General features: G+C 36.8%; 1 protein-coding gene across 5 annotated transcripts in view; it reads left to right on the forward strand.

Moving 5' to 3' along the window:
- The window catches only part of LOC126388604 (circadian-associated transcriptional repressor-like), a 30,964-nt gene that overhangs the window by 9,924 nt on the left and 7,074 nt on the right, over positions 1-13,966 (forward strand). For all 5 annotated transcript variants that reach the window (XM_050041842.1, XM_050042149.1, XM_050042067.1 and 2 more), the window contains exon 4: positions 445-523. In XM_050041842.1, coding sequence (XP_049897799.1) covers positions 445-523 — 79 coding nt within the window. The remainder of the gene's footprint in view (positions 1-444; positions 524-13,966) is intronic.

The following is a 13,966-nucleotide window of genomic DNA, read 5'->3' on the forward strand; positions in this document are numbered from 1 at the left end:
TCATGGAGAAAATCACACAGCTGGTCTGCGACTACTTTCTCAAGGATCTTTGACATAAAGGGAAGATTAGATATTGGTCTATAGTTGGCTAACACCTCTGGATCCAGGGTGGGCTTTTTTAGTAGAGGTTTAATTACAGCTACCTTAAAAGACTGTGGTACATAGCCTGTTAATAAGGATATATTGATCATATCTAATATATGAGTGTTAACTAAAGGAAAGACCTCCTTAAGTAGCCTAGTTGGGATGCTCTTGGTTCGGTTCGGTATCGTCCAGGCTTTAGAGAACAGAGCTGATGACGTCACAGCAGAGGTCATAACTGTGGATGTGAATAGAGTCAGGGCGGCTGGGCCATTTGCCTCCTCCTCCTCCTCCTCCTCCTCCTCCTCCTCCTCCTCCTCCTCACGTTGCCATGACAGATCTCCCTCCCTCTTCTCTCTGCAGGTCTCAGCAGTTTCCAGGAGAGCGTCGCAGTGGACCGTATCCAGAGAATAATGGGGGTCCTTCAGAATCCAAACATGGGGTAAACACCTTAGAAATACTTGAGTCTGACCTTTTCCTGTCCTGATCCGTGGAGTAGATTGTGTCCACATGTCTGATAAACAGCAGTTAGGAACATCAGAGGTCTGACTGAAAACAGTCAGGATCTTTTCTAAGATAAAATAGTTTTGTAAGATGGAAATGTTACCGGTGATTACACACTTACAGGCTCCTTTTCTTACACAGTTATCTCTGTACTCACAGAACACCTTCATCACATTCAGGCCTCTAAGAGCCTGTTTATACTTGGTGATAACATGCATCCTAAGTGATCTGATCACAAGTGGACGGCCCTAAATACGAGTGTTCACGACTGCAGAGACACGTTGTGATCCAATCACAAAAAAATCACTTGCTCCGGGACACATTTGACCACGTGTCTTTTGTGTAATGGCTAATGAAGTGTTCCTGCAAGGACTGTGTCATCAGAGCAGGATGTTGTAAAGTGCCCATTTTAAGACAAGTTGGACTCTGCTGACCAGTTGTACCAACACAATCTCTAACGTGACTAGCATGCTAATGAGCAGCTAGCAAGAGTGTGGACATAATAACTGTGACGGGTCCCTTTCACCGTCTGGCGTGACGTAGGCAGGAACAAAATCTGAACATGTGGTCAGCTGGAGATGCATGTTAGACACTGGTGAGGACAGCGCTATGTCTTCGCTCTCCACTTGTGTTCAGGTGACCTTGTGTGCTCTCCATAGTGTGACTGACAGCCAGTGCGCTTGTTAGGCTAACCTCATCACATGTTGCTAACGGTGTACGGCTAAAAGTTTCCATGTGGAGCTCACAGTTGTGAACTTTGGTTCCACATCATGTGCATCAGTCTCCGTACAGTGTATAAGGTTTGGTAGGCATTCACAGCCCTGGTGCTCGGTGCTATTCTATGTGTGTGGCAGGGGTTAGGACTGACAACGTGGAGCTAGTTGAAAAATAATGAGCTGCGTGCGTCTATTTACCAGCGACTGATATGACGAGCCAAATTTAACTTTAACAAAACTTGATTTGTGAGAATGGATTTGTTAAACTGATATTTTCCTGCAGTTTGAGGACAAAAACAAATCTGTCCTCTCAAAATAACGAAATGTGTCTTTAACTATGCTTCAGTATAACTACCATAAAACTTAAATTAAAAACCCTGTCTCAATTAGAGGCCTGGTCTGGTTGCCAAGCACTTCATGTTTTTATAGAAGATCTTCGGGTGTATTAAACCAGTTTGTTGGCGACCTCAAATTATATGTCCATTGCTTGATTCCCCTGAAAGTTATTCATATTCCTTCAGTCTGTAAGGCTCCACAGATCAAAAGAATCAAAAGGGTTTTTAATAAAAATTAAAGTTGTGAGGATTGTTTTAACAGGATAAAGTGGGGTTGTGTCTGTATGTAAACTGTGAGAATTGTTGTTTCTTTAAATCTTAGCGGTCACTGACATTCAAGAACTTTTCTAATATTACGTTCTTTAATAAAATAGATCAATTTTTGAATCTTCAAATTTGTCAAACAGTTGATTTCTTCTTTGGTGGCTGTGATACTTTTCAGCCTCAGCAAAAATTTTATGATGCAAATAGTTTGATTTTAAGTTCCTATTTTAATAATACACATCATCATCTTGTTAAAGGTTGATGGGAGTGTTTAAACAGCAGGGAGAGTGATGGAAATAGACCCAAGATTTTATCGCTCCAGCGCTGACAAATTATGATTATATTGTATGTAATTAAAAGATCAGAATAAACCAAAATGTAAAATCCAGTGTTAAATGTTACAGTGATTCATTATGATAGTATTTATTGTGAGTTCACAAAATGAATAAAATGAAACATTAATCTCAGAGACAGTGGAGTCAGAAGTGTGTTTAATGAGCCGTGAATGTTTTTATTCTAACATAAACAGGTGCTAAACTTTAATGTGATTTGTGTTCATGCACTAATTTATTCCTTCATGCGTCAGTTCCTCCTGGACTTTGTACGACCTCCAGTAACGTCACACACATGAAGTATTACTGCAGCAGCTTCAAACAAGATGAATACACAAACGTTACAGAGCTGTGTCCAGCTGTCGTCACTCGTCTCAGGCTTTGATGCCAGATGGGTGGAGTTTGTCTCGTAGAAAAGTACAGTGTGTTTGACAATCACAGGAAAACATGTGAAGGTCATTTAATACACTTGTCTGTGATTTACAGCTTTCATGACTCTATCAGGAGCGAACAGACGCACTTCACTGCATCCATGTGGCTCGAAGGGCAGATTAGAACAAACAGCAGTGAGAATCATTTCAGCAAATTAAATTATTATCCAGTGAAACAACAACAACAAAAAAGCAAAACTAAATGTGTTTTAGAAATGTATTCACATTTTCCACTACTCAGTCCCGTTGATTGATCGTCTGAGGTCGCCATGTTTGGCCCTGTTTTAACAATCTATAGCTCATGGTTTAAAGTGCATTAAGGGCGCGTTCAACTACACTTTGCCAGTTAAATGGTGCATAATCTGGGCACAAAGTAAGGAATAGGGACAAAGGGGTTGTATTTAGTTCCCTAATTAATCATAGGCATGTTTCAGGCGTAACTTGATTTCAGCCAGTCAGAGCATCATCTCTCATTCCCTTTAAGCCCAGTTCAGACCAAAGATTCATGACGAGATGAAACCGTTTTAGAACGGTGCAGAGGAAAGTTCTCAGCGGTGTGAACTGGCCGGTCTGAGCTCGATTCAAGTCGGCTGATGGTGTCACCTGACACTCAGCTGGTCAAATGGCTGGTGGCTGGTTTTAAACCACGTCACCTGTTTCAACAGCCAATCAGCTTGTAGTGAAGTCCGCTGGTCAAGTCAAAATGACCGCAGACGGTGTGTTGGCTTGCTGCAGCAGGTGCTCCGGTATCTCACTATCACTATCCTCATTCAGATTTTAAGAAGCTACAAATTATATTCAGCCACAAAATAAGTCTGAAAAGCTGCAAATCAAAACAGAAGCACAGAGAGTTGTTGACTAGAGATGATACACCGTCTCATGGTGGTCACTTCCTGTCGACGTTACAGATCAGAAGCACAGAGAGTTGTTGACTAGAGATGATACACCGTCTCACGGTGGTCACTTCCTGTCAACCAGCACAGTTTTTCATCCCCTTCCTCTCTCCAGATGTGTTGATGTTCTTAACCTAAATAAACTCTTAAAAACCCTCTTGGATCAGCTGGCAGTCGTCACCACAGAGCTGAAAACAGGCTGTTTTTCTGACTCTTTAGCGATGAGTGTTTCTCACAGGACAGACACGCTACAGACATATGATGATCGTATAGAATATGATGCATTGCTGTAGATTAACCTACCCAACAGGATGTAAAGGAGTCAAAATGAGCTCAACCTGAAACATCTGCAGCAGGAAAATGACACATTAATGCAGCAGTGATATGAATCCAAAAACATCAGAGAATAAAACACTGTCAGCAGGGAACAGTTTACTGCTACATACATACCTTAACTTTAAGTACAGTTTTGAATGCAGGACTTTAACTCTTAGTGTAGTTTATTCACTGTGTGGTATCAGTACTTTTACTGCAGTAAAGGATCTAAATAATTCTCCCACCACTGATGTTTACAGTCTCGACATGATGAGGTCAGCTGTTTCCTTTAACAACATCATACTGAACATTTTCACAGTCTCTTTCTGCTCTGACGCACACTACAGTAAATGTAACATGAACATCTGTTAAACTGAGCCGGACCACACGTGAGGCGCTGCAGCGTAGGTGGCTTCAGATCTGTCCCAGTAATGTCAGATTTAACACACATACATGCCGCGGTCCGTGAGTAATATAAAATATTCAAGTCATCCGCCACCGTAACTAACAAATTGGATGTTTTTTAGGCTCCAGTAATTGAGAATAAATCGACACAGGCAGCAAAACATGGCAGTGAAGTCCAGCGATATTGGCAGTCAGAGGCTGTAAATATCAACGTTAGTGCAGATATTTAGAGAAATAAAGTCAAACTGCTCGTGAAGAGTGAGAAATGTCTTTAGTTCACACACAGGCTGTGTTTATATGTGTGAGATGGGACGAGAATGTTTAAAGGTACAGAAACAAGACGTCAGTTGTTCTTCCATTTCTGCCAATGTGACACATATATTAGAATTTTTAATGTAGTGATATTATAGCTGATAAAAGCAAACAAATATGTGAACACGCACTTTTATGAGAGAAGATAAAGAAATAAATACTTCTGAAAAAGAAGAAAGACACAGAAACACACCGAATGTCCCAGAAACAAATGATGCCAAGTGTTTGTTAGTTAGTTAGTTAGTTAGTAGTCTCGCTCACCAGACCTTTCTCAAGAAAAGAAAGGTCTGGCTGCGCCGACTCTCACTTTAAGATTGGAGAAAAAAACGCCCTGGCTTTTTTTATTTCTTTCAACCAATCACAATTGTTCTGGGCGGTGCCACAGCAACGGTGCGCTTGCAAAAATATTGCCGGGGGGAAACAGGTTTTGGTGTAACACGCCCACAAAAATATCGCCTACAGGACGCGAACCATGGCAGAAAAATGGCTACATCCCCGCAAGATCAAACACCGCAAAAGTTAGTAAAGGACGTTTGTCGACTATGACAACCGGAGGTGGTAGGGTGGGACTTCAGTGGGTGGCTCGTTCCGCCCAATGAGAGGCTGATCTATGCAGGGAACTTCCGCCCACTCAGACTAGTTAGTTAGTGGTCATTTTATTCCTGTCCTTAAGAATTTTCTGAGAGAAATGCACATAATACAGAATAAATAACATCAAGACATTTAAATAAAAAACAAAAACAAAAGGAAAACCAAAAAACAAAGAGTGAAAAGGTGTAACCTCATCATACCTATCCTTTTTACTGAGCATATTCTCATGAGTAACTCATTAACTACTAATTTAAAGTTATGCAAAGTCAAATGTGTCTCTAAACAGTTCCATAAATTAATAATGAGAATAATAAATTTAAACTTTTGTGTGTAGGTTTTATGCACTATTGAATCTAAAAAAGAAGTTGTCTCTTAGTCCCGTTTGTCTTATTAACTGTTAAAATGACCATTTATAATAGTTCATAAAATCAGAAATTTTTTGACGTCAAATTTATTTCTACATCCAGTATCGCATCATATCGTATCGTATCGTATCATGATGATTAATTAGGAGTCTTTGTGTTTGTGTCAGTCACTAATGAATTGTCTCTCTGATAGCTCTGTTTTTGGTCTCCACCAAACCGTAGGGAGATATCTGTCTGTAGCTGCTGAATGCTTCACTGTGTTCACCAGCTGGTCTCTACATGTGTCTGTCTGGTAGTGTGAGGCAGCTTGTTTGCTGGAAACAACACTGACGATGAGAGCCAAGAGACTCAACCAAAACAGTGAAGTGGTGGGATGTTAAAAAAGAACAAAAAAACAACAAGCTGAAAGACGCTAAATTGCAGTCAGGTTTTAAAACTGAGTGTGTCACTATGAGCGACTCCTGTCACGTACAAGTAATTATGTGATTACACATGTTAATATAAAAATATGAATTATAACCCTTCTAATATGACCCGGAACAGTACAGCACAAGCAATAGTCCTGTAGGGGTCACTGTTTTGTCATGGGTGTCTGTCAGTGTAGCTAGGAGCCATTCACAGGGGGACAGGTGTTGGCAAGTCAGGTGCACACTGCTCAATGTAATGGTGGAAGACAGCAGACAAATAAATTATGTATCAATGAAGAAGAAGAAGTGGACTCTTTGTTTCACCTGATGAGCAGCAGTCAGTTATGTCAGGCAAGCGCTTCAGTTAGTTAGTTTAGGCTTAGCCGCTATTGTCATGATAGTTGATCAGTGATTTTAGTCATTTAAAAAAAACCCCACTAAAACACTGTCTGGTTCCAGCTCCTAAATGTGTTGAGTTTCTGCTTTTCTTTGATGTACACTAAAGTGCCAAAAACTGCAGTTCTTTGAATGGCCACTTGGGGCTGGCTCCAAGAGTGAGTCAGTCCCCACAGACCCCCATGTTAAAATGTAAAAAAACAAACAAAAAACAACAGCCTGGTACAAAACAGTTTAGGTCTCTGTAGCTATCTTCAACATTAATGACAACTGTGCAAGGCTGAATTTTTATAACTCACCTGTTACATTTATGTTTTTTTCTGCTAACAAAATTAGCATTAGCATTATCACAGTTACCTATAGTTGTAAATGCACCGTGCTGACTGAGCTAGCAGCTCATGATGCGGTTATTTCCACCCTCTCATCCAAATATGGTCACTTCTGGCTCCACAAATCCAAGATGGCGATGGCTGAGATGCCAACTCGAGGCCTCAAAGCTGAGTCCGCAAACCAGTGGGTGACGTCACTGTGGCCATGTCCATTATTTTACACAGGCTATGGTTACTCTCAGTTTCCAGTTTATTAGGTACGCTGAGCTTAAACCAAAGCAGTCTGATCCAAACAGTTCTGCAGTAAAACCATCCTGAAGGAAACAGTGTTCAGTTTGTGTTTAACTGAACCGTCACTGTGGACGAGGTCGTCTGTGGTGTCAGTGGAGGAATGTTACTGGGTACATTTACTCAAGTACAGTTAGGACGTACTGGTACATGTTACTGTAATACTTTGGTGCTTTAACTCAAGTGAATGCAGGGTTTTACTGTGGTATTAATACTTTTATTTAACTATATGATATGAGTACCTTATTGCCTGTACTGCATTATACAGAGATGTTTCTGTTATTGTACCTGTGTTTATTGATATAAATGAGGTGGACAAAATAACAGAAACACCTCTCTGTGTTGTCGACTGTTGGTCCAACAAAACAAGACAAGTGAAGACTTATATTTCTGTCTTATATTTCATAGACGAATATATAATACACACAAAAAAATCAGTTTACATTTGAGTCAATAATGAAAATAATCGCGAGTGTCGTCCCAGGAAACATTTTATAAAGAGGAGATTTATTACAACTGGTGTTGTGTTGGGATGTATTAACATTGTACAGATGTTTATCTATGTTGTTCAAGTGTGTGTGTGTGTTTGTGTCTGTGTGTGGCTGTGAGCAGTGGGCGGGGCCTCGGTGGGCTGCTCCGGGGCTTACAGCTCTATTTATAGCCTGTGAATGGAACGAGGTCCTTCTCCTGCTGCCACGTGTGGGCTGCAGCCTCAGTGTGTGTGTGTGTGTGTGTGTGTGTGTGGTCACATTTCTCATGTGGACCTGAACATGCTCTACTTGTCGTCCTCCGTCACACACGTCATGTGATGCTCATATGTGGCTGTCAGATAGCATCACACAGACAGAGAGGAATGTAGATCCACTCAGATCAGTCCACCCCCACTCCGCCCCCCTCCTGTCTCCCCCCGCAGGCTTTTTATTTATTCAGTCTTTGTGCTGTTTCATGTTGTCCACCAATCAGATAAAGCCACAGCGGTGATGTGTTGGCAGAGGCTTTATGAGGCTTATGTAATGGCCATTGGCGAGACATCCGTAAGCCATCTGAGCTGCAGGGCGGCTCTGACTCTGTAATCTACAGCTGCAAACTGCTCAAATGTCACGTTCAGGCTGGAGACACTTCACCTGCCAGCACACAGTAACTAAGTACTCTTACTCAACTACTGTACTGGAGTATTTCCGTTCCCTTGTAATTTTTTACTTCTTCATCAACACAATTCAAATCTTGGACTTTTAAGTCACATTTATCCGACAGCTTTGGTTACTTTTACGCTAACATTTTTCATGAAAACATATTTGATTCACTTCTAAAATATAACAACATTGTTCTGTGCACAAAATCTTGTCACCGTCGTCTGAGACCTTTAAGCTGGTGCAGGGAAAATTATACAAGTACATGAATAAAGATATAATAAGAAAATACAGTAAAATTACAGTGCATTTCTATACTATGACATTTTTTATGATAATTTTTGAAATGTTTTGCTATGAGAATTTTTGATATATACTATGGTATTTTTTTATAACTTTTTTGGCATAATATACTATGACATTTGTCGACATGCTACACTATATTTTTTGACATGCTATACTATGAAATTTTGTACAATGTTTTTGGCATACTATACCAAGACATTTTTTGTGACTTTTTTTGGCATAATACCCTTTGACTTTTTTCGACAAACTATACTGTGACATTTTTCGACATACTATACTATCACTTTTTTTGACACACTATACTACCACTACTATACTATACTATACTATACTATACTGTACTACTATATACCATGACCTTTTTCGACATGCTATACTATGACTTTTTTCGACATGCTGTACCATGACTTTTTTCGACATGCTATATTATCACTTTTTTCGACATGCTATATTATCACATTTTTCGACATACTATACCATGACCTTTTTCGACATGCTATAATATGACATTTTTCGACATACTGTACTATGACCTTTTTCGACATGCTATACTATGAGTTTTTTCGACATGCTATATTATCACTTTTTTTTGACATACTATACTACCACTACTATACTATACTATACTATTATATACCATGACCTTATTCGACATGCTATACCATGACTTGTTTCGACATGCTATACCATGAAATTTTTCGACATGCTATACTATGACTTTTTTGACATACTATACTACCACTACTATACTTTACTATACTACTGTATACCATGACATTTTTCGACATGCTATTCTATGACTTTTTTAACATACTATACTACCACTACTATACTATACTATACTACTATATACCATGACCTTTTTCGACATGCTATACTATGACCTTTTTCGACATGCTATACTATGACCTTTTTCAACATGCTATACTATGACCTTTTTTCGACATGCTATACTACTACTTTTTTCGACATGCTATACCATGACTTTTTTTCGACATGCTATATTATTACTTTTTTTGACATACAATACTGTGACTTTTTTCAACATACTATACTATGACTTTTTTCGACATGCCATACTATGACATTTTCGACATACTGTACTATAACCTTTTTCGACATGCTATAATATGACATTTTTCGACATGCTATACTACCACTACTAGACTATACTATACTATACTATGCTATACTATACTATACTACTATATACCATGACTTTTTTCGACATGCTATACCATGAAATTTTTCGACATGCTATAATATGACATTTTTCGACATGCTATACTGACTTTTTTGACATACTATACTACTACTACTATACTATACTATACTACTGTATACCATGACATTTTTCGACATGCTATACTATGACTTTTTTGACATACTATACTACCACTACTATACTATACTATACTATAGTACTATATACCATGACCTTTTTCGACATGCTATACTATGACCTTTTTTCGACATGCTATACTACTACTTTGTTCGACATGCTATACCATGACTTGTTTCGACATGCTATACTACTACTTTTTTTGCCATGCTATACCATGACTTTTTTCGACATGCTGTACTATGACATTTTTTGCCATGCTATACCATGAAATTTTTCGACATGCTATACTATGGAATTTTTCGACGTGCCATACTATGACATTTTCGACATACTGTACTATGACTTTTTTCGACATACTATACTATGACTTTTTTCAACATGCCATACTATGACATTTTCGACATACTGTACTATAACCTTTTTCAACATGCTATAATATGACATTTTTCGACATACTATACTACCACTACTATACTATACTATACTATACTATACTATACCATGACTTTTTTCGACATGCTATACCATATCTTTTTTCGACATGCTATAATATGACATTTTTCGACATACTGTACTATGACCTTTTTCGACATGCTATACTATGAGTTTTTTCGACATGCTATATTATCACTTTTTTTTGACATACTATACTACCACTACTATACTATACTATACTATTATATACCATGACCTTATTCGACATGCTATACCATGACTTGTTTCGACATGCTATACCATGAAATTTTTCGACATGCTATACTATGACTTTTTTGACATACTATACTACCACTACTATACTTTACTATACTACTGTATACCATGACATTTTTCGACATGCTATTCTATGACTTTTTTAACATACTATACTACCACTACTATACTATACTATACTACTATATACCATGACCTTTTTCGACATGCTATACTATGACCTTTTTCGACATGCTATACTATGACCTTTTTCAACATGCTATACTATGACCTTTTTTCGACATGCTATACTACTACTTTTTTCGACATGCTATACCATGACTTTTTTTCGACATGCTATATTATTACTTTTTTTGACATACAATACTGTGACTTTTTTCAACATACTATACTATGACTTTTTTCGACATGCCATACTATGACATTTTCGACATACTGTACTATAACCTTTTTCGACATGCTATAATATGACATTTTTCGACATGCTATACTACCACTACTAGACTATACTATACTATACTATGCTATACTATACTATACTACTATATACCATGACTTTTTTCGACATGCTATACCATGAAATTTTTCGACATGCTATAATATGACATTTTTCGACATGCTATACTGACTTTTTTGACATACTATACTACTACTACTATACTATACTATACTACTGTATACCATGACATTTTTCGACATGCTATACTATGACTTTTTTGACATACTATACTACCACTACTATACTATACTATACTATAGTACTATATACCATGACCTTTTTCGACATGCTATACTATGACCTTTTTTCGACATGCTATACTACTACTTTGTTCGACATGCTATACCATGACTTGTTTCGACATGCTATACTACTACTTTTTTTGACATGCTATACTATGACTTTTTTCGACATGCTTTACTATGGCATTTTTTTCCCCTTATTTTTAGCATTCTTTCCTGTGACATTCTTGGACATGCTATACTATGACTTTTTTGACATGCTATATACTATGGCATTTTTCCTACATTTTTGGCATTCTATGCTATGACATTTTATGACTGTTTTGGCATACTATGCTATGACATTTTTCGACACGCTATACTACAGCATTTTTGCCGATGTTTTTGGCATTCTACCCTGTGATATTTTTGGACATGCTATACTTTGACATTTTTGGACATGCTATACTATGGCTTTTAATCGACATGCTACACTATGAATTTTTTCGACATACTATGCTATGACTTTCTTTGACATGCTATACTATGGCATTTTTCAGACGTTTTTGGCATACTATACTATGACATATTTAATAGCTCTCGGCAAACTATGCTCTTGACAGTTTTTCGACATACTATACTATGACATTTTTCATCATATACTGTGAATTTTGTTATGACATTTTGACATACTATATTACATTTTTATTACTTATTTGGGACATTATAATAAGACATGTTTTGACATACTATACTCTTCTGTTTTTTCTCATTTGGCATATTATACTGTGTTTTTTTATGACTTTGTTAGGAATAGTATAATAAGAACAGAATCAAGTAGAATAGAAAGCCTTTAATGTCATTTCATAGGANTTTTTTCTCATTTGGCATATTATACTGTGTTTTTTTATGACTTTGTTAGGAATAGTATAATAAGAACAGAATCAAGTAGAATAGAAAGCCTTTAATGTCATTTCATAGGAATACAAGGAAATTACTTGTGACACTCAAGTGATGCATTCCAACAAATAACATGAAAACAGCTGGTGATCATTTCTGCATACTTGATGACTCTTTGCAGAGCCTTTTTATCTGTAGCCATGCAGCCTCTACACCACACCAAATTGCAGTATGGACGCTCTCAGTGGTTGCCTGGTTGAAAGCCGCCAGCAGCATCCTCTCCATGTTGTTTCTTCTAAGCTTTCTGAGGAAGTGAAGTCTCTGTTAGGCTCATTTGTTGCACAATTTTTCGACATACTATACTATGACATTTTTTATGACATTTTTCACATGCTACACTATGACTTTTTTCGACATGTTACACTATGACTTTTTTCGACATACTATACTTTGACATTTTTCGACCTGCTATACTATGACATTTTTCGACATGCTATACTATGACATTTTTTTTAACATGCTATACTATGACATTTTTTATGACATTTTTCAACATGTGATCCTATGACTTTTTTCGACATACTATACTTTGACATTTTTCGACCTGCTATACTTTGACATTTTTCGACATGCTATACTATGGCATTTTTCACATGCTACACTATGACTTTTTTCGACATGCTACACTATGACTTTTTTCGACATGCTATACTATGGCATTTTTTATGACATTTTTCAACATGTTATCCTATGACTTTTTTCGACATGCTACACTATGACTTTTTTCGACATACTATACTTTGACATTTTTCGACATGCTATAATATGACTTTTTTCAACATACTATACTATGGCTTTTTTTTAACGTACTATACTATGACATTTTTTGACATACTATACTGACATTTTTCGACATACTATGCTGACATTTTGTGACATGCTATAATATGACATTTTTCGACATGCAATAGTATGACTTTTTTCGACATACTATACTATGACATTTTTCAACATACTATACTATGACTTTTATCAACATGCTATAATACAATATTTTTCAACATACTATACTATGACCTTTTTCGACATGCTATACTGTGACTTTTTTTTTTAACATACAATACTTTGCCATTTTTCGACATACTATACTATGACATTTGATCGACAGACTATACTATGACATTTTTTGACATACTATACTGACATTTTTCGACATACTATGCTGACATTTTGTGACATGCTATAATATGACATTTTTCGACATGCAATAGTATGACTTTTTTCGACATACTATACTATGACATTTTTCAACATACTATACTATGACTTTTATCAACATGCTATAATACAATATTTTTCAACATACTATACTATGACATTTTTTTTAACATACAATACTTTGCCATTTTTCGACATACTATACTATGACATTTGATCGACAGACTATACTATGACATTTATCGACATACTATGGTATGACTTTTTTCGACATGCTATACTATGACATTTTTTGACATACTATACTATGATGTTTATCAACATACTTTACTACGATTTTTTTTTGACATGTTATACTATGACGTTTATTTACATACTATACTATGACATTTTTCGACATACTATTTATGACATTTTTTGACATACTATACTATGAAATTTGTCGACATGCTATACTATGACTTTTCGACATGCTATACTATGACTTTTTTCGACATACTATAATATGACATTTTTCGACATACTATACTATGAAATTTTTCGACATGCTATACTATGACTTTTTTCGACATGCTATACTATGACATTTTTCAACATGCTATAATATGACATTTTTCGACATGCTATAATATGACATTTTTCGACATGCTATACTATGACATTTTTCGACAT

Source organism: Epinephelus moara, chromosome 1 (genome assembly GCF_006386435.1).
Source record: "Epinephelus moara isolate mb chromosome 1, YSFRI_EMoa_1.0, whole genome shotgun sequence".
In the NCBI taxonomy this organism is placed as follows: Eukaryota; Metazoa; Chordata; class Actinopteri; order Perciformes; family Serranidae; genus Epinephelus; species Epinephelus moara.